This window comes from Pistacia vera, unplaced genomic scaffold (assembly GCF_008641045.1).
Source record: "Pistacia vera cultivar Batoury unplaced genomic scaffold, PisVer_v2 Contig932, whole genome shotgun sequence".
Taxonomy (NCBI): domain Eukaryota; kingdom Viridiplantae; phylum Streptophyta; class Magnoliopsida; order Sapindales; family Anacardiaceae; genus Pistacia; species Pistacia vera.
The window spans coordinates 63,877-86,343 of NW_022196815.1; the positions used below are offsets into that span (position 1 = coordinate 63,877).

At 35.4% G+C, this 22,467-nt stretch overlaps 1 protein-coding gene and 1 pseudogene across 1 annotated transcript; one reads left to right on the forward strand and one right to left on the reverse strand.

The window, feature by feature from the left end:
• Positions 1 to 61: 61 nt before the first annotated feature.
• Positions 62 to 10,779, reverse strand: LOC116120429 (annotated as a pseudogene).
• Positions 10,780 to 12,003: 1,224 nt separating this feature from the next.
• LOC116120430 (ABC transporter A family member 2-like) lies at positions 12,004 to 21,408 on the forward strand. Its single transcript, XM_031406382.1, has 12 exons — positions 12,004 to 12,396; positions 17,617 to 17,742; positions 17,954 to 18,113; positions 18,231 to 18,454; positions 18,951 to 19,068; positions 19,176 to 19,252; positions 19,376 to 19,465; positions 19,683 to 19,826; positions 19,915 to 20,223; positions 20,305 to 20,385; positions 20,640 to 20,816; positions 20,934 to 21,408. The coding sequence occupies exons 1-12, from the start codon at positions 12,004 to 12,006 to the stop codon at positions 21,198 to 21,200; spliced, it is 2,166 nt and encodes a 721-aa protein (XP_031262242.1). The 3' UTR covers positions 21,201 to 21,408.
• Positions 21,409 to 22,467: the final 1,059 nt, after the last annotated feature.

Consider the following 22,467-nt stretch of genomic DNA (forward strand, 5'->3'; position numbering starts at 1 on the left):
ACATAAAGAGGCTTAATCCATATGGAATTGAATACAACTTATTCCAACAGGAAATCCAACAAACCAAACCAAACTGATTTTATATCGAAACAAATAATAGTTTTGATGGTCTTCTACAAGGTAACTATACTACCATCGATTCCGTGAGAGATCCTTATATTTCAATATTCCATCATCAACCGGTATTTTCAGAAATTTCTGAAAACAAAGAGTAAGGATGAGATTTAAAGTTTCAACAAGGTCTAAGTATGAGATTTAAAGTTTCAACAAGGTCTATGATAGTTTCCCCTGCTAAAATATGCTTTTATGAAACAAGTTATGGCTCTCATTGTTGCAGATGCTTACAGGGAAGAGACTCACTGCTGGCAAGTTCAACGACACCATGAACCTTCATTGCAGTGTTCAGATGGGGTTTTCCAAGCGGTCCTCCGATCCAGTGGACAGATTACACCAGTTATCCTAGGCGAACTCCTGTAATAGTAAAAAATAAACAAATCAAGAACTAATTCCTCAGAATGATCCAAATATTAGAAGAAATGATATACTCTCATCATGAAGCCTCCAATGCTACCATCACTCACCATTGTCTAGAAAAGGCTGAACACAACTTGAAAAATACAGGTTTTGAATGCTAATTTATGGAGAATTGTAACTTAAGTGTTAAGGCACTCTATATTCGGAGTAAAAACACTGAGAATAAATTATCGTGCTGATTTGCTAGAATAACTGTACTAGCATATAAACTAATGATTGAAAGAGCAAATGAATGCACATCCACCATTCAGACTATTATTCCATTTTGGTCAGTCTAGACAGTTTCTTGAGGTGCATTAGAAGGATTGTTACCATAAATTTGATTGCAAGGACAAGAATTGTTCAGATAATCCTTCACATATAAATTTTCGTATAAGAATGCACGGAAAATATTGAAAAAGTTCTATGACCTTAACAGAAACAGTCTATAGATTTTGTAGAATCAGCAGAAAACAAAACAATCCATTGGATACAGCAGCTTGCGTTCTACAAAATCATGAGCACATTAATTATACATTAGATATATGTACCTTGAGTTGTATTCCAATGCATGTTAAAATCACCACTGCTAGATATTTCACAGACGCAGCTGTTGATCAACTTCTTTATCAAGCTACAGTTACAGCTTCTCACGCAAATACAATGCAGCACCAAAAGATAAATACCACCACCATCTTTGAAACCTAACGCCATATTTAAAAATCTGAAATTCAGTAGGCCATATTATTATTTTCCATATATCAGCCACAAACGATGCTGATGCATACACCAGTATGACCGGGATGGCAATCCCAGTTTAAATTAGCAGGTCCTTTTCACTCTATAAATGTAAACTTCTCAAGGTCAATGACTTCTTCCAGCACTGAGTTTGAGTTTTCATATGCTAGAATGCTCATCGACTCTTGAGAAAGGAATGTTATTAACAGAACGACCTGATCCCGCTGCCATGTCACTTCTTGAAAGCAACTATACAGTATTTGTCCATCAACCTCATACACCAGACGACATCTTAGCACTTTTGTAGGTCTTATCCAACTACCATGTCTCCAGAGGTAATACAACTAGCTGGTACTTATTGTCATTAGCCTGTCTTCCCTGATCAAGTATTAGACTTTGTTAAATACTTGTCGAAACAGGTATTATGAGGGTTTCATCTTTGATCCAACTTTCAGGTTTTTCAGGAACGAGATCCCCAAAGATTTCATAGAATCCAAAATACCATTAGCTTCAAGTTCTTTGTTTGCATACTTGTACAAATGCACAGCTGAACTCAAAATAAACCTGTCTGGTTCTGCAGATTCCCTAACCTGTTCAAAAAAGTTTATTCCTTCTTCAACACATCCATAGTCCACGTAGCCTCTCATCATAGTCCGATAACATGCAAGGTCAGGACTTAAACCAGCTGTTAGTAGTTCCTTGTACACCCTATTAGCTTCCACTATCAGACCTGCTTTCAAGAAAGCAGATAGCAAGTGATTAAAATGTGAACAGGAAGGGGGAATGCCTTGCTTCAGCATAGAACTGATGGTTTCCTCTGCTTCAGAGTATTTCAAACTTTCTGTATAAGCACGAACAAGGGAAAGATATGTGAAAGAGTCAGGTGCGAAGCCAGCTCTCTTCATGGCTTCAAAAAGTTTCTCAACTTCATGATAAAGTCCCGCGGCAGCATAAACATTGATGATAATATTGTAGCTAACCTACAGTTCCTCGGTAAAGACAAGTGTAACCACCATATTAATCAACCAGTCAAGAAACATAAATATAATGTATAGCATTGTTGTAAACGTTGTAAACTCAACTAATTTAAAAAACACAAGGAAAAAGGGTAATTGGAAACCATATGTGGAAATTACCAACAAAAGTTTTGTTTTGGTTCAAAGATCCTTTTTATAGCATGGCATGACCAAAAAGAAATCTTAGTCAAACTAAAGATTCAATAAATAAAAGGAGATAATTGTAGGAATGATCCTACTAAACATAGTATTGTCAAAGCAGAAGAGAACATAATAACATGGTCACATTCAGGTTTATACTGCCAATCAATTAAGGTCCCAATAGGAGTAAGTTATTGTATGAAAGAAAATTGTTTACACAATAATTATCAATTAGTTAGTGTTCAAACTGTATTCGATCAAATTATATGCATACCAGCCCAGGGTTTATCCCTTCTTCCTGCATTTTAGAGAATAGAAGCGATGCTTCATGCGTTTTACCTGCAAAATGAATAAAATATTAAAGTTATAGCATATTACTAGCAAATATAAAACATGATACCTGATCTAACTACCATGTTTCTATATATCTAAGTGTTTTACCTGCAAAATGAATAAAATAATAAAGCTATAGCATATTACTAGCAAATAAAAAACATGATACCTGATCTAACTACTATTTTTCTATATATCTAAGAAAATGAGTTAGATATCATTATAAAGGCAATTCAAAATATTTTACATATTTGTCTCAGTAGTTAGTATACTAAAAAGGGATAATAAAAATTATCCCTTTGAGGTTTCGCTAAAACACAGACAAACCCCATTGCATTAGTTCTTTTTGGTGACATTTCTAGAAAATTTAATGAAACTTCCAGGGAGATACTATATGAACTCTAAGAGAGGTTTATGATGATTTTGAAACTTCATAAGAGGTTTTTAATGAATTCTAGAACAAGTGGTATTTGCTTGTGTTTCAGCTAAAACTTAGGATAGTCTAATTAATTATCCTAACAAAACAATTAAGTATCTGAATATGCTTATCTTTTAGGTATCAGCTTTTATTTTTTGAATTTTTTATTAAAAAACAAAGTAAATTCTATCAAATATAATGAGATATGCAAAAGCATAAATAAGTTGTCCACCGAGATAAGGACATACTTCCCATAAAGACCTCAAAAGGGTTACAAAAGAAAGCTTTACACTTTGAGAATTGAGATCTTAACATATCAAAAGACAAGAAAAAGAAATTGATCAAATAGAATCCTATCAGATCTTCGAAACGAAAAATAACAAAAAATTGTGGCAATCTCCATTCAAGCCTTGCCTTCCAATTAAGATAAATCAAAGAGGAAAGCACATCTCAAAACTTCGAGAATCTGATGCCCAAAGAAAAGTAAAACATCTAACTTTTATGTTTACCAGTTGATTTATAAGTTGTTAAAAGTACTCAAAACGTGTTTGGAATAGTTACATTTCATACTCCATGTCACCAAGAATTAAGTAAAAGTAGAATAAACCATGCATACATATTGTATGTCATTCTTTTGGTTGTAATAGGTAACCTAACTTTTGGAAATAAAGGGAAGGACTTCATTGCTTTAATTTATGCTCTAAAAAAAAAAAGAAAAAAAAAAAAAAAATCTGGCAAATATATAGATTTTTAAAATGTTACAGGTTCACTTGTTTCTTTAAGAAAGATAAAAATAGATTTTTACCAGCCTTCCCGTAAAAGCTGATCAGATTCATGTATGCCTTCTCATCAAGCGAGATACCCGAGCTTCGAGCTGTGTTGAACATCTCTAAAGCTTTATCCAGTTTTCGACCTCGTCCATACACACTACACCAAAATCAACCAATTTGAACAGCAACATAACTAACCAGAATTGTATATATGTGTGTGCACACGTTTAGAAATGCATATATAGGAGGCAAAATCAAATCATATTGACTAGTATTAAAACTTTTCTTGCGATCGAATTCTGGCATGCTTACCCTCGTCCATCACACATGCAATCAATCTTATTAGTCAAATAACAGAAACCGGTAGATACATAGCCAGATAGACTCAACAAGACACAAACACAGGAGGGAGAGAAAATGCAACTTCCACTTTAAAAATACTAAAAACCTCATGGTTCTTATTCTCCATTCTTTTCATGGTGAGATGACAAGTGTGCGAAACTGATGGACCCAAAATACACAGCTGGTACTCACGCAGGACAGGCAAGGGAAGGCAAGGGCAAAAGGGGTAAATCACCAAAGACAGGTGTCCTGTTGGTTAGGATTTAGTGTCAGAATAAAGGAGTAGTGGTACCACAGAGGAAGATATCATTTTTGTTGTTTCATGAATTGAGAGTGGGAACTGCATGGGTTCCCACGAACGATTGTGTCAGATCGAGATCAACTCTTCATGAGCCTTTTTTGGGGCAAGATATTTAAACAATCAGGTACGAAACTACACAAGAGCACCGCATATCACCCTCAATCTGACGGCCAATCAGAAGTGGTTAACCGTTGTCTCGAGACATACCTACGTTGCTTTGCAGGACAGCAACCAAAACAGTGGCCTAAGTGGCTCAATTGGGCAGAATACTGGTTCAACACAACCTTCAATCGGTCCTCAGGCATGTCTCCTTTTCGAGCCTTATACAGCAGGGACCCCCTAGTCCTTCTTAGATATTCCAAACATGCCTCAGTGGTAACGGCAGTTGATCAGCAAATGATTGAACGGAACCACATTTTGGATGAATTAAAGCTCAATTTATCTCCAGCTCAAGGTGCCATGAAGGCCTATGCGGATGGTAAGAGAAGAGACGTTCAATTTCGATCAGGTGACTTAGCTTACTTAAGGCTCCAACCTTATCGTCTCAAATCACTGGCTCGAAGACCCAATGAAAAACTCAGCCCCTGATTTTATGGACCGTATGAAGTGATCGAAAAGGTTGGTCCGGTCGCTTACCGTTTGCAACTTCCTACTACAGCCCGCATCCACAACGTGTTCCACGTCTTCCAACTAAAAAGGTTACCTGTCAACTAATCACCTCACTTCCACTTCCTTCCTTTCTTGATGAAGATATGGTACTCCAAGTGGAACCTGAGCAGGTCTTACGGAAGCAAAGGCTGATAAATGGAGACTATGAGGTCCTAATCAAATGGAAAGGCCTACCGACGTGTGATAATACTTGGGAGTCCTATACAACCATCTGCCACCAATTTCCTTCTTTCCACCTTGAGGATAAGGTGGCACTCCTTGGGAAGGGTAATGATGGCCCCGAAATACACAGCTGGTACTCACACAGGACAGGCAAGGGAAGGCAAGGGCAAAAGGGGTAAATCACCAAAGAGAGGTGTCCTGTTAGTTAGGATTTAGTGTCAGAATAAAGGAGTAGTGGTACCACAGAGGAAGATATCGTTTTTGTTGTTTCATGAATTGAGACTGGGAGGTGCTGGCCCTCGAAGACCAGCTGGTGTTTTTGTTTACTATTTCATTCAAACAACCTATTGTTTCCTTAACTCTTTATCATTATCAATATAGCATTTTCCATTATTTTGAGCTGTGGTTGGATTTGATGCTGGAATATTGCTGAATGTGTGCTTGGTTATATTTTACTGTTGCATTTGAGTTGTGTGTGTTGCGTGTAAGTTGAGAAGAGATCTGTGACGGTGCTGGGTTTCATCAGAAACACTTAGAAGCTGGTAAACCTGGACTTCATGCTTGATTATCAATACCCAACAAAGGTCATGGTTGATTGGAAGGACTACAAGTTTCAATGAGATGAGATATTGGGTTCATTTCTTACCAATGACCAGAAAAGAAAATGTAAATATTATTGTTTCATGTGATGTTAGCCAATTTTTCAATGCATATTCGGATCCTAAATGCATACACATATTTGTCATCTCTTTGAGTCATTCTTATCCACAAAGCTCTTACCTAATCATTGTATTGTATGTCTGAATTGATGCAGGAACTCCCAAAGAAAGCATACGGTCATAAATACTGGCTGCGAAATGTAATTTACCTGCAACACCATACGTATAGCTCATTGCAAAATTTCTCTCATGTAGGATCTAAATACATAAAGGTTGATTCATCTTGTACCGCTTCTAGTCAGTTGCACTTAATAAAGTATTCTAAGCCACAATGTCAAGGTCCATGCTTATCTTGGAAACTCTTACTAATGATATTCTTTGCTTCTCATATTGCCTTGAAGATAGGGAATTACTAATTATTAACACAAACAGTAGCATTTTTGTAAAGCGCTTTAACTGAACCATGAAAAGACTCTCTTCCAAATCTCTAGTGCAGAATATTCCGCTATAAAATGTAGTTGATAGCATTTCCAGTCTCAATTTATGGGTGCCCTAAAGACCTCAGTCATCTGAACACTGTTTAGAAAACAAAGAGACAAACCCTTTAGGTACTCTAGCAAAATCAAACTTTTGTTTTTTTGATTTTTAGGGTACATGGATTTGGAAACAAATTTGACTGTTTTCACAGGGCCTGCAATTGTACAGAGCACAAAAGTCCTGGAATACATTAAGCTAAGATATGCTTAACTAAAAAATTCCTAACTAGTATGGTTTGACATAAAACAACTATAAACAAATTAGAAACCGTTAGTAAATTAGACGATTATAAAATGTTTCATAATTACGATGGTAAAAACTTGTGACGTTAACCCAAATTCATTAAGTGCATACGATCCCTAATTCCATGATCAGCTGTGAATATTTAAGAAGATTTTCAAATAAACTTTAGCTCCTAAATTCTATGATCCAGCAAATAGGAAACAAAAAAAAAAAAAAAAAAAAAAAAAAAGGAACAAATGGTTTACAGTTTGGTCATACCGCAATAGTCAACGTGCACACGTATGTGATAGCAACAGCATCCGATCATGCCCTGTGCAGTTGGCTCTTCATAAAGCAAGTACGCTCTTAGCTGTACCACATTGGGCCATAGGCAGCGATAATTGATGTCATTATCAATTTCCCGGTTTAGCGAATCTGCAACTTCTTGAAGACATCTGACTATTGAGCTTTTGTTGCTTCCCAATATACAAACCAAATCAAAAGAGGCGGATAACGTCATCCTCCAACGCAGGCCTAGTTTTGTCACGATCTCTTAAAATTTGTGCCTTTAGATACATCACCTATGTAGAGCATAAAAAGTGGGAGCACAAACCCACTAATTAAGTTATGGCTTCATCATCAAACAATAAATAGATGAAAAAAAAAAAGAGAAAGTAACTGGGTAAGAAGTGACTATTATTGTCAACAGATGAACTTAAAATAACAATCGCACCTTCTCTAACAAGTTGCTAATGAGTTGATTCACTGCAGAGGAGCCACCAGCCGCTCTAAGCAATAATTTCAGAATTGCCTGTCTTACTGAAATACCATCCGCAGATACAGACTAAGATCAGCCCCCAGTGCCTCTTTTTTACCATCACATTTTGTCTACTCTTTTCTCTTAGTACCGTTATAGTCAAATTGGTGGAGCAAAAGTTGTCGCAGATTGTATGATCCCAGAAATCCCCCATGCATAGGCTTAAAAAATGTTTGAACAAAGGAAGTATCCTTGAATGTACATTTTACCCTCTCTTCCGTACTTCTGTCAGCCGCTTTGCCATGCCATTCTTGCAATAAATTATCATCAAAGGTCTTAAAGCTTCACCATCAAAAAGCATATTTTCCTTATCTGGACATTAAAATCTTTGGCCTTTTCTGTTAAGTCAATCTTATATACAAATCAGAATGTCATCACAAGAAACAGCATAAGGAAGTCCAGTCTTGGAATTGAGAGCCTGATGTGACTTCAGCAGAGGCCAATCCTCTTTCATGGCAATAACATTTGTTTTTTTTTTTACAACAAGACAATATAAGCAAATGGTGAGACAAATGTTTTTGGATTTCATAACTGCAAAACATCCCCCAAAGCTTTCTCCACATTCCCAGTTTTTTAGTGAGAATTGTGCCATTGCCAAATAAGTTTTCTCGGCACTACGTAGGCCTCAGCCGCGTGGTCTCATGAAATGTTTTCTGGGCATCCTCATAAAGACAAGTTTTCCATATATGCGAATGAGAAGACCGAAAGACTTCATCGGCAGCGCCCATTTTATACTTCTCAATTTCAGAAAAGAGAGGAAAGGGCTTAGAATAATCTTCATTCTTGTAATACAAAGTAAAAGGAAGGCACAAGTGTAGTTACTAGGAAATGATTTCACGATATCTCATGTCCTCGTTAAAGTTTAGGCCTCATCCATTACATGTTCTTGTACTCAAAACTAATAAGCTGGCTATAGTTACGTCCTCAGAGCAAACCAGAGTGCTTCACTCTCATTAAGGGTCATCAAAGCGCTTCATGAAGACTCTTTAACTAGTGAAGATGACTACTGTATAACGTAAAATCAGTAGGTGCAACCTGTTCACCCACCATCTGCCTCTCATAAGTCTACACCTTTCCATGGAACGAGTTCTTTTGCAAAGACGACAGCATAAAATTGTATTGCAGGAGAAAGTGTAATTCCCTTTTTGTATGGCAGAATGAAATGTCAACATTCGCCTAATGGCGTCCCCATATGGCATAAGTACAAAGCATAGTACCACAAGCAGATTTCATCTGGTTCACCTCTGCTTCAAGCATCTCAAGAAAGTCTGTTAAGCCAGCGTTATCTTTCCACTTGCCGTATAAGCGCAAAAACAATGTGTATAAACAACAACTCGGGGCGATAGCTTAACTGTTAAAGCAGTATTCTCTCATTACACTATACTTAAATGTTTCTGTTTTAGAAAAAAGAAAAAAAAAAACACAATCTGCCGATTTAAGAAAATAAATTGCAAACTGAGAACATTGAACATTGCTTTGCCATAAAGAAAAATGAAGCACTAATCAATAAATTTGGTGTGCATATCTTCTGACCTATTTCAACCATAATAAAATAACATAAATTTAATACATAATCATAATAAAATATTAAACTTAAAATTCAAACACAACTGCAACTTCATCCAATCAAACAAATCCCTACCGTTCAACCCTTTGCTTTTCACACCACAACATTGCTATAAAAAACTCAATTTTCCCACAAAAGCTCCCCATCACAACCCTCATGTTATCACTTATAATCTCCTCTCTCAAGCCTTTATCGCCGCCACCGTGCTCCATACAAAGCCCATTCGATCACCTCCAAATACTTACAATCTGCTCCGGCGTCCTCTTTAGCCATATGGGCGTATCGCTCTTGCCCATGGTTCCGCCTCAGATCGCTCAAGTCTTGCGCCTTCGCCTTTATTATGCGCCGCGCGTTGTCGTTTGAGAGAGGGTTTTTAGAGGTTTTTGAACGGGGTGGTTTCGGCTTTGTTATGGCGTTCCCGTCGTAAGGACCATGGGTCTGGCTGGATCGTGAAGAGGCACTGATGGGATCGGGTTTGTTTTGGAGACTTGTTGGGAAGGCGGGTTGGAAGGAGGAGTGGGGTGGTGGTGATAAAGATAGTGGACGGAAGGCGCCATTGGACGTGTTTGGGTTGGAAATGATGGTTTCTGAAAACTTTTGAGTTGTGATGAATTTTTGCGGGAAGTGGTGAGGTTACAGTGGCATAAATGTAGAAATTCAAACGGTTGTGAACGAGGTGTGAGCGGAAGAGGAAATTTTAATTGTTTAATTTTATTTGCAATTGTATACGCGTAAGAAAATACTTGTTTGGGTAAATGACAGGTAGCTCACGTAGGTTGAATATCTTTAAACCCATTGCGTTGGAAATATTAATTTCTCGTTGGTTTCACTATTTAGAATAGCATTTTGGAAACAGTGGGTGGCGTTTGGGTCCCTTTTCTATTGTATTGGAAAGGATTTAGGGAAATGTGTTTGTTTTGTACTCAGAGAAACAAATGGTAAAATGGGATTCTTGAAGTAGTTAATGACTGTTCTGACAAAGGTGCAGTGCTTTTTTTTTTTGTTTTTTTTTCTGCTTTTCCTCTATCTGCTTATTTTCTTATTCTTTTCTTTCACCATTGGTAACACAGTTGAAGACATTCAAAAACTCATCTCTTCCTTATTGTCTTCTTCTTCTTCTCCCTTCACCACGGTAACACAGTTGAAGGCATTCAAAAACCCATCTCTTCCTTATTTTCTTCTTCTTCTTCCTTCACCACAGTAAGACAGTTGAAGGCATTCAAAAACCCATCTCTTCCTTATTTTCTTCTTCTTCTTCTTCCTTCACCATGGTAACACAGTTGAAGCTTCTTCTTTTTCCTTCACCACGGTAACACAGTTGAAGGCATTCAAAAACCCACCTCTTCCTTATTTTCTTCTTCTTCTTCTTCTTCCTTGACCACGGTAACACAATTGAAGGCATTCAAAACCCACCACGTTCGAGCACCACCTACAGCATTGACAAGTCTGTAGATCCACCAGCAAAAGGAATGTTTTCTTCTCCAACCCGAGCCCATATCCAAAACCATCGTTGGTAAAACCTCCCCCCACCCGAGGCCAACAGCTTCTTTAACAAGTAGCAATTCCACCACCATCATTGGCAAAAGGTCATCTAACCCGAGGCCACCACATTCTTTAAGCAGTAGCCTATGTTTAATATTTTGTGAAATATTAGTTTATGTTTGGTTTATGTTTTAGGATGCATTTGTGAAATATTTGTTTTATTATGCATTTGTTCTGGATTTAGTTTATATTTATTTTATTTTGCATTTGTATTAAATTTGATTATGTTTTACTTGTATGCAATGCAGTGTATAAATTTCATTAGTTGTTTGTGTTTTTTTCATAGTTGGTTAGGTTGTAGTTAATATCGATGTATATGGCTAAAAGTAATTAGCCTAGTTAGTTGAATTGGTTATTATACTTACTGTCAACTACAGTTAATTAACCATGGTTACTTGAAATTTTGGGCAAATTCAGCATCGTTATTTGATCGTAACAACAAATTATGATCGTATGACCAAAAGTCATTATAATGCCCAGCGTCGTAGTATCAATTACTACTTTCAGCAGAAGAGGAAGTTTCGACATTTTTCCAGACTTGGAGTTTGTCATACACCCTGTTGGTCAACACTGCCCGTATTTTCCTTTGCATTGACGGCTTCAAGTAGTGTTAGATCGAACGAGATAACAATTTATCTGTGTTTAGTTTATGAGGTTTAAGTGTGCACATGTTTGTTGGTAATGTGTTTTCTGATTATTATGGTGTCCCAATCTTGGTTGTCATTCTCACCGTACTGTTATTAGATGAGTGATAATGTGAACTGGTTGGCTGAGATGACCCACAAATTTCTGGTCCTATTGTCTGAGCGGGTGAAAACTTCCCACGATACTTCAATAAAAACAGTAGATTACTCAGATATGTTGGATGACTTATCATCATTGGTTGGGAGGAGACTCAACGTGACACAACTAGCCTCTAAGTACTTTCACCTGAGAAAAATTTATCAAGCATGGCGGAAATTACTTCAACACACGGGCTTTGGTTGGGATCATGAGTCGTAAACTCCAACGTGTCCTATACAGGTTTAGCAAGAATATATCAAGGTAAATTTCAAAAAATTTAATTCATATTAATCTATGACATCGTTCTTTTACTAATTTTTTTTTGGGCTGACATATATCAATATATGTTTATTTTTCATTACCAGCAAAACCCACAGGTGTAGCAATTCTTCCACAAGGGACTTCCTCACAGGGAGCTTTATGAAGTCATATTTGAGAAGCAAACTACCACAGGGAGATATGCTTACACATCTATGTTTCAACCGGTGGAGAACTTCACTTCTTCCGATCAGGGACTGGTTGACATTGATGATAGTGACTTTGAACCTGATTTGGATCGAATGATAGGGGAAAAACGGTCAAACACATCTAGTCATGCAAGACCGAGAAATAGGAGGAAGAGAAGCGGCCCAGGACAGGCACTTATGGATGTCATTGGCAAATTGATGGACATGCTTGTAGAGAGGAGTATGGGATCGAGGGCTAGCAATCGCAGTGGAGATGAGGGGGACGAAGAGAACACTAGTGCTCCATCTGATCCGTTTTCCATGAGCCATTGTATTGACATTTTGACGGCCATGCAAGTACCCACAGAGTTTTACATGCCTGTTGTCAAGTACTTATATCAAAATCCAGGGTGGCGAGAGGTATTCGTAAAACTCCCGCTTAAGGAAAAGGCTAATTAGATTTATAATGACTTTTGCAATTTGTAGATGACCCTGTATGTCCTAGGTGTTTGCCCACAATTTTGTATGTGCTAGTGGGCACTTATTCCTTTTACAGCTAACCTAAAATTTTTTTCAGCACCTTGATTTGAAAAATGTACCCAACTGTCTGCGACTGTATGAACTTATTCATTGTGCTATTGTTTTATGTGAGATAACATGTTTCATATGAGTTTGATATTGTAATTAGAATTAAAAATTCACTGTTATATTTTGCTAAGTACTACAACAACTGTTAAATGTTGATCAATGTTTTACAAATGTACAAGTTTAAATGGCGTCGTCTAGGCGTACAGAAAGAAGACGACATATTACAGATGACGAAAAAGAAATACTGACAGATATAACCGTTGCACTATGGGCTGTTGCTGCGTTGGAAACAAATGGGCGTCAGTTACGATATACATCCATATTAATTGGTCATGATTACATGTTGGAAGTACTAAATGGTCATGATGACAAAATCTTTGACAAGTGTCGCATTGGCAAAGACTGTTTTACAAACTTATGCTACATTTTGGCACAACAAGGGAAATTATGATCAACCAAGAGGATGAGTATTGAAGAAGAAGTCATGATATTTTTTACAATCGTTGGTAAAAACGAGACAATCAGAACCATGATGAAGGATTTCCAACATTCGGGTGAGAAGATCTTTAGTTATGTTGGAGAAGTTTGCGAGGCGATATGTAGTTGAAGACAGAGTTTATTAGGCTACCTGACTTCAGTGATGTTCCACTAGAAATATCGACCAATCGAAAATATTACCCTTTCTTTAAGGTACTTCTTCATTATGTTTTATATTAGTGAGTAGTTAAGTTCATTGTGTTATTAATGTTGATAGTCGGTTAATATTACTAAAATTCAATTTTGATGATAGGATTGTATTGGAGCGATGGCACACATGTGTACGCTTCGGTTCCACAGGAGTTTGGCGATAGGTATTAGAATCGCAAAGGAACGTTGTCACATAATGTAATGGTTGTATGCGACTTTAGGATGATGTTCAATTATGTCGTCATTGGGTGGGAAGGATTTGCGCATGATTCAAGAGTTTTAAATTCAGTTCTTGATGATCCTAATTTTGGATTCCCACATCCTCCACCAGGTATAAGTATCTTCTTTACGTATTATAGCGTATTGGCTCCATTTTTTAGGCCCTAGAATTCAAATAACACGTGTGATTTTTTTATAAGAAAATACTATTTGGTTGATGCGGGTTATCCAAATAGAGAGGGGTTCCTCACCCCTCATAAGCGAGTGGCTTACCATATTCATGATCATCGCCGTAACCGAAGGGGGCCGCAAGAGTTGTTTAACTACAGACATGCATCACTACACAATGTTGTCGAGAGAACCTTTGGTGTTTTAAAAAAAAAAAAATTTTGTTTTCTCAATGGAATGAACAATTACCCGTTGGACAAACAAGGGAAGATTGTTATGACATGTTGTGTACTTCATAATTTTATTAGAATGTACAATATGGAAGACCCTATCTTCCAATGGTATACTGAAAATACAGGTAATGAACAAGTATATTTTGATGGCCAAAATGGGGCAGAAGATGGCGGAAATGGAGAGGGATTGAGTCAACCGCAACAAGGTATTATAGACGACATGACGATTGTATGGGATAACATAACGACTAAACTGTGGGTAGCACATATGACCATGTCGTAGTTGTTAATGGAGTATAGGTGTACAAACGATTTTAAGGGTTGATAATTAGTAGCTTTGTCATATATGTATTAATGTGGTGTTTTTAAATAGTTGGATTAGTACTTGAAATTAATATGAGAATTTTTTTATTAATTTAATGGTTACAAAATTACCAATCAAATGTTTAATATTATTAAAATGTAAATTGATAAGTTTTTAGGTGATAATAATAAATTATTTTAACAAAATGCACCAAAATATTGTATTAATAAATCAGTTATAAAAAATATACCAAACAAATATTCAACAATTTATTCAACACAAATAACAAGGTCAAAATACTCTACCAAACACATTTTATTCAAATCCTACTCTTGTAATAATAACCCAACTCAACTCCACAATACTATTTCAAAAATCATATCCAAAATAACAAAACAAACACACCCAGTATTTTTGGAAAATATGATAGGATTTTGAGAAGTTTTTGGTACATTTCAGAATAGCATTTTCTGAAAATATTTAAATTATTTTTAACAAACAAGGTTTATTAATTTAACTAAACACCCCCCACAATAAAAGTTTATAAATTGACAAAAACACCTCCACCCACCTACATATTGACGACAGTCGGCCACCACCGTCGGAAGTGGCCGGAATCTGTCGAAATGGCGCACGACCTGGTGTATCTGACCGATCGTGGCCTTTTCTAGCCAGATCTATGGTGGATTTGGTCAAAAAGGCCAAATCTATGACCACATATCTGGCCATCGTTTGGCTATCAACAATGGCCAAGATATGACCGCCATTAACGAATAGATCTAACCATCAATAGCTAGATCTTTGGTCATAGATATAGTTGGAAAAGGTCATATCGACGCATGATTGGTCAGATCTAGCTGTTCGTGCGCCATTACCGCGATAGCGGTCGACAGTCGTAGCGGCGATGGCGGTGACTACTGGCAGGTGATAGTGGCTTGGGTTTGTGGGGGGTGTTTTTGTTAATTTTTAAAAAATTTATTGAGAAAGATAATTATTAATGTTTTGAGTTGAATATAATATGATTGGATTTTAAATAGAATTTTGAATATTGAAATAAATGTGTATTTGGATAGGATTGCATAGGATAATATGATAGGATAGTGGAAAAAAAAAATGAACCAAACAAGCCTAAGAAAGATTGTGATTGGGCTTGGATCAATTTGTGTTACGATAGCTTGACCCTATTTAAATATATAACATATCATGCACATCCACGATATGCAAGAATTTCATAACAAAGAAAAGTATATACATTTATCAAGGAGGACACAACGAACCTTACCCTCAAATTGTATATTTTTGTATTAGAAAAAATAAAAACCTCAAATTGTATATTTTTTTATTAGAAAAAATAAAAACATAGTAAGTGAACATATAATATAAATAAAAAAAAAAAAAAACAATTTCAGTTATATAATTATCAAATATTTAATATCAAAGTTACTTAAACTCATCTTAATATAATTCATCAATTATCAAATATTTAATATCAAAGTTATTTATACTCATCTTAATATAATTCATCATCAATAATGGAATCTAATAACTTCATATCTCTAATATATAAAATTTAAACATTACTTTATATCTCAAAAAAAAAAAAAAAAAAATTATATTAATAAACTTAAACAATTCAACCTAAGTTAATTTTCATCACCTTGTTCTTCAAACATTTAACTATTAAAGGTTTTTTAAACACATCTCAATATATAAAATATCATCAATGAAATCTAATAACTTCATATCTCAAAAACAAAATAAAAGAAAAATAAACCTAAACCAATTATATAGGAAACTTAAACAATTTAATCTAATTTAATATTCACCACCTTATTTCACGAATATTTAATTATCAAAGTTATTTAAACATATCTTAATATAATTCACAATCAATGTAATAAGATCTAATAACTTCATAACTCAAATATAAGATTATCAAATATTGTATAGAAAGTGATGTGACACCACTCTTTTATTGATACGTCATTCATTTATATTTATTAATATATTTAATGAATTGATTTTTTTTATATGCATTCATCCATTTACATTATCACATATCAGTTTTTATAAAAGAATTTGTACAAAAAGTTTGTAGATCTAGTATTATTCTTAAATTAATATAGAAACATAACTGGCCTGCTGTCTTACAGAAATTTATGGGCTCCAAAACTTCTTGAGATATTAGAAATTTGAGTTGATTATCAAAAACTAGTATGCTATCTTATTTAGGCTTTTATATATGTGTTATAACTATTTATTCATTTTGTGGATATTTGCTGTAATTGACATTAATTCATCAATAATATCCGCAAGTTATTTTAAGAAGTTAATTAAATCTCTTCCTGTCTTGTTCATTTAATACTAACCTAGTTAGTAAATTCACATATTATTTACGAATTATACGCCGTATAATTCACATATTATTCATGAACTATCGTATTTTATAAGTCCAGCCGTATTATTTGCAAATTATATACCTCAACCATATTATTCGCGAATTATTCTCGTATTTTTTCTGTATCTGAATTTTTGCCGAATTTTTACAGACGTATTTTTCACCGTTTGTCATATCATACCCGTAAAATTCCCGTACCCTTTTTTAGCCGTACCCATATATTTGAAATGCTATATAGATTTTAACCAAATGACCCATAAAAATTGCTAAAACTAAGATTGATATTATCGTATTTTTCAAAACGTATTATTGACAATGTACCGTATTAAACCCGTATATACCCATATCGTATTTTTTCTGTATTGGAATTTTATGACCGAATTTTACAAACGTATTTTTTACCATTTGCAGTATTATACCCGTAAAATTCTTGTACCATTTTCTTTGTCATACTCGAATTTACTAACTAGGAATAACAAGAATGAAATAGTTGAGATCAAATTGAGAAAAAACGGTTGACGCTTGAGAAAATCAAGGCCGCTTAATTTGATAAAGTCGGTGCATGCTTAATTTGTTAGATTCTTTGAATGCATCTTTTACTAATTAGCTACTATTCAATTCAACTTTGTATGTTCGTATATGCAACTCTACACTTTTGGGAAAGTTTTTACGTATCCCATAATTTATATATAGAATATTATGGTGATGTTTGTTTCAATTCAGCGAACGTTATGTTTGATTGATAATAAAAAGAATAAAATTAATTTTGATATACAAATATATAAATTAATTTTCAATTAAAATATTTTGAATTCAAGTTTAAATTTAATATTTTTCTAGTTGTTTTGAAAATGAAAGTTTATGTTGATGCTCGTCTTTGGCACCAACTAATTGTCACGTGTGTATCACTGATTGGTGGAATAGCACACGTGGTAATGAATATACGAAGTGAAATAAATGCCAAGAAGACTTTTAAAGTGGTTCGGATGCTAAGGTAGCAAGTCCTACGTCCACTGATTTGTATTGATATTAGTGTGGGTCAGGTCNATCTTCTTGCCGAAGCCCTAAAGCTGCTTGCTGATGCAACTTCCTCACCTGGAGATATTGGGATAAGTTGGAGTAGACGGGCAGAATGTGCACCAAATGATACAGAGTGTGTGATAACAATTGTATGTAAATATTTTGAAGCTCAAAATCCTAAAATTCATGATAGTTCACTCTACATCTGCAAAGAAATCATCTCTTCTTTGATTGCTACTCCGTTAATCTTTTCAAATTTTTATCCTATATTTGTTTTACCTATTGATTTAATCTCCTCACTCAAAACACTGATTAACTACATTACATCTCAATATTTATGGCTTTTCATGTTCTTGACAGAATGATATCTACATGTGGCTTTTGGCAACATTTTTTGCATGGTTTTTATTGGCTATCTACCTCGATAATGTAATTGCAAATGAAGCTGGTGTGAGGAAATCAATGTTTTACTTTTTAAACCCCTGGTATTGGACAGGGAAAGGTGGAAGCAAGCCCGAAGGTAACCAAGTTTAGAATTAAATCTATGCTTATCAGTTCTTGTTGGCTAGTGTTATTTATATTTAGGTAATAAAGTTGGCTAATATTATGAAATTGCTATTTTGTCTTCCCTTCAAAGAGGGTGGCATTTGTAGTTGTATCGGTTCAGTCCCTCCATTGGAACATATTACTCCAGATGACGAAGATGTTCTTGTAGAGGAAAACATTGTTAAACAGCAAAGTAGGGAAGGTGTTGAGCCAAATGTGGCAGTTCAAATACGTGGCCTTGTAAAGACATATCCTGGGACGAGGAACATAGGTTGCTGTAAATGCAAGAAGACTTCACCTTTCCATGCTGTTAAGGTAAGAATGACTTTTTAAGTGATAATCTTAACTTGAGAAGGTAGAAGAAAGACATTTATTCTAGTTGGACATACCGCTGTATTGCTTCCATGGAGGAGATTCTTCTTAATATAATCACAATATTTGTTAATGCACTTGGTTTTGTTTTTACATAAACTTCCTTCAAATTTATATTTCATTAAATGTTTTTGGTATAATTGATTGTAAGCAGTATTTCTACCAAACAATTTGATTCATTTGGTTGTTGGCCAATAAGGGTCTTCCTGCTGAATCAATGGAATTTAGATGGATGGAAGGACACTTTTTTTTTTTTTTTTTTTTCTGATGACAGTATTTTGTTCTTCTTAGATGTTATCACAATCAAATTTCCTTTTTCTTTGGTCATGAGTTATCAAATGTCACTATAATGTGAAAGATGACACTGGGGGTACAAATTTATATTATTGGTGACTTGCATGAAATTAAAACCATTGCTTATTTTCTTATTATCCGTCAGGGTTTATGGGTAAACATTGCAAAGGATCAGTTATTTTGTCTTCTTGGACCCAATGGTGCTGGAAAAACTACCACAATCAGCTGTTTGACTGGCATAACGCCAGTGACTGGCGGAGATGGTAAAAATCTTGTCTAAGTGTGTGTTGTGTTTTTGTCAATGCACAGTTCAATTACGTTTAATATGACTTGAAGTGGAAGTTTACAATAAAATCTGGTTTATTATCAGCACTGATTTATGGGAATTCCATTGGAAACTCAGTTGGCATGTCAAAGATTCGGAAAATAATAGGCGTTTGTCCCCAGGTGATTCTCTGTCTTTCTCAGTAATATGCTTGTTTTCGACAACAGTTGGGCATGATTTCCACAGTTTGTGACTTTCAAAATCATTATGAAGCTAACCTTTGTTTGAACTTTTTGTCTTCAAAGTTTGATATTCTTTGGAATGCATTATCTGGTGAAGAGCACCTCCATCTCTTTGCTAGTATCAAAGGCCTACCTCCTGATTCAATCAAATCGGTATGTGCTTTGCAAACCTGCAAGCTACTTTTCTGGTCATTATAAATGAAGACTCCAAATATGCCTTGAGATCCCTAAGTAACTGTCTATCTACATTTACCCTTGAAGATTTTCATAGTATTAACTAATGATACCCCTGCTTGATGAGCTCATTTATGTATAAATGACTCTTTGCTCTGTCATTTTTATCAAGACAAATGTTTCAACTCAAATACAGGTTACTGAGAATTCATTAGCAGAAGTGAGGCTCACTAAGGCAGCCAAAGTAAGAGCTGGGAGTTACAGTGGAGGAATGAAGCGTCGCCTGAGTGTTGCAATAGCTCTTATTGGTGATCCGAAGTTAGTAATTCTGGATGAGCCGGTAAGCAGATTAGAATAACTTTTCATCATGAGTAATGCATCTATTTATGTGAAGGGTTTTCTTAATTTTCAATTATTTTGATCTGCAGACTACTGGAATGGATCCAATAACAAGGAGGCATGTGTGGGACATAGTACAAGATGCAAAGAAAGGGCGTGCCATTATCCTTACAACACACTCAATGGAAGAAGCTGATATTCTAAGTGACCGCATAGGAATCATGGCAAAGGGTAGGCTTCGCTGTATTGGAACCTCAATCAGATTAAAATCGCGGTTTGGTACTGGTTTTGTTGCTAATGTCAGTTTCACTGAAAGCAAAAGTGAACAAAGTCCTTCTAACAGGCCAGAAACAGTTGCAACACCTCATCATGATGCAGTGAAGCAGTTCTTTAAAAATGTATGCAGAATAAATAAAAAGATTTATAGTTTTCTTTAACATTGAAAGATTTGGCATCTGACTTGGGCAATATATTGACAGCATCTAGATGTAGTACCGAAAGAGGAGAACAAAGCATTCCTGACATATATCATCCCTCATGATAGAGAGGAGCTTTTGACGGTAAGCATATCTCACAGTTTGAATCATTTCCTTTACATGGAATCGTCCTCCTTTCATTGTTGTAACTTTGGTTTGGATGCCAATTATGGATTTGCATAATAGCCCAGTGAAAAGAGAAATAAGAAATTATGAAACTACTTGTCTTATCCAGCATAATGCATCTTGTATCGACACATAAAAATTAAGGGATTTACTGAAATTAAAAGCTTTAATTTTTTTTCTCTCCTTTCCTCTGACTTTATTAATTTGAGCAGAATTTTTTTAAGGAGCTGCAAGATAGAGAAAGGGAATTTGGTATAGCCGATATTCAATTAGGTCTTTCAACACTAGAAGAAGTTTTCTTAAATATCGCGAAACAAGCAGAACTAGACAATGCTGCAGCTGAGGGGAGGTTGGTCACTCTAAACTTGTCATCAGGGGCCTTAATTGAGGTATGTGCTATTCTGTTCATATTGAAATTTTTGCATATTATAACGCAATGGAGTGTAGAAAAGATTCCAGGGATTATTTGATTTATATCCTTTTCATTTTCTTAAATGATAATGCAGATACCTCCTGGAGCACGGTTTGTGGGGATCCCAGGAACAGAAACTGCAGAGAATCCTAGAGGCATAATGGTTGAAGTATACTGGCAGCAAGATGATTCTGGTGCCCTCTGCATTTCTGGTCACTCTACCGAAACTCCTATACCTCCTAATGTGCAGTCACTAGCTCTGTCCGCATCAACCTCCCGAAGAAGATTCTTAGGGCAAAGAAGACCAATTCATGGTGTTGTGCTTGATCCCAGTCAGATTGATGCTACAACGTCTTCGTAACGACAAGACAATTTTTTTTTTTTTTCTGTATAATTAATTTATATATGTGTGCTTCATACAATAGGTAAATATTATTTACATAGTTTTGTCACAATTTGTAATTCTTTTTTCAAATGTTACCAATAATAAGACAGTGAAATTTATGTTACAGTAGCAACATTGAGGAAATATGTTGTGATTCTAAACTTCATGCTTTTCAATTTATTCAATTTTTTTCTCTCTCTAGGGATTCGGCATTGATTTAGCCTTCTGGGTTAACTCTCTTTAATCTGCATAATTAATTCTTTTTCTAGTATAACTCCTCTACTATTAGCAAATTTATTTTCTTAAGTTTTGTTAGACAAGATAGATGCTATGACGTGTTTGTTTCAGAGAATTTTTTGCCTTTATGGATTGTTTCTATTTAACTAATACGGAGAAGAAAAGAGCACCTCCTTTTGCAATGCTTTTTAAAGACGCAAGTCTTTTGTAGATCATCTATGAGCAATTTAAGCTAAATTTACCTTTCTTTGTAATTTACGAAATATCCTTGTTTGCAATTTTCTTCAATAATGTATTTTGATCCAAACTTAGTTACTAAGAAACAATCACTGAAAATGCCATATAATTTCTTTCTGCACCATGAAAATCTTTAGCCATAACATGTACGTAAACACATGCTTCAAACTTGAAACTAATACAATGGATTCAAACATGCAGATCTCTCAATCGTACATCACAAAAGGAAAAACACGACGCGAATATTTCACTGTAACAGGAATTCTAGGTGCCGCTTCCCGTGTAAAACAACGCCACAACTATGTGTTTCCTTTGTTGAATTAAATACAAATGGTCTGATTCGAGATTTCCTAAGAATCGACTTGGTGCGCTGTAAACATTTCGTATTACGTTTGTCATTGTACATGTATGGCGATACCAAAACTTGCGCCGGTGTTTGAAATTAGAATACTAACTGTCCTATCGTTGTCGCAACCAGTTCAAGTGCACAAAGATGTCACGACGCAGCAACCCATTGTTTTGCACAAAACGACTCTACATAGTTCTCTGTTTTCTGTATGTAGGTTGTGATGATAGGTTGCAAAGAGAGGCCATGATGAGGCAAACCCATCGTTTTTTAGGGAAAGACATCGAATCTGGTATTGTTTTCATCAGGCTGCATAACTCTCTATGAATGGTACATTCAACCCAGTCTGGAGTAGTTTCTCTGTTATTGTTGCTGGAAATTAATGTGTAATTTGTGTAGGCAATTCGAGGGGTCTGGTCCTCC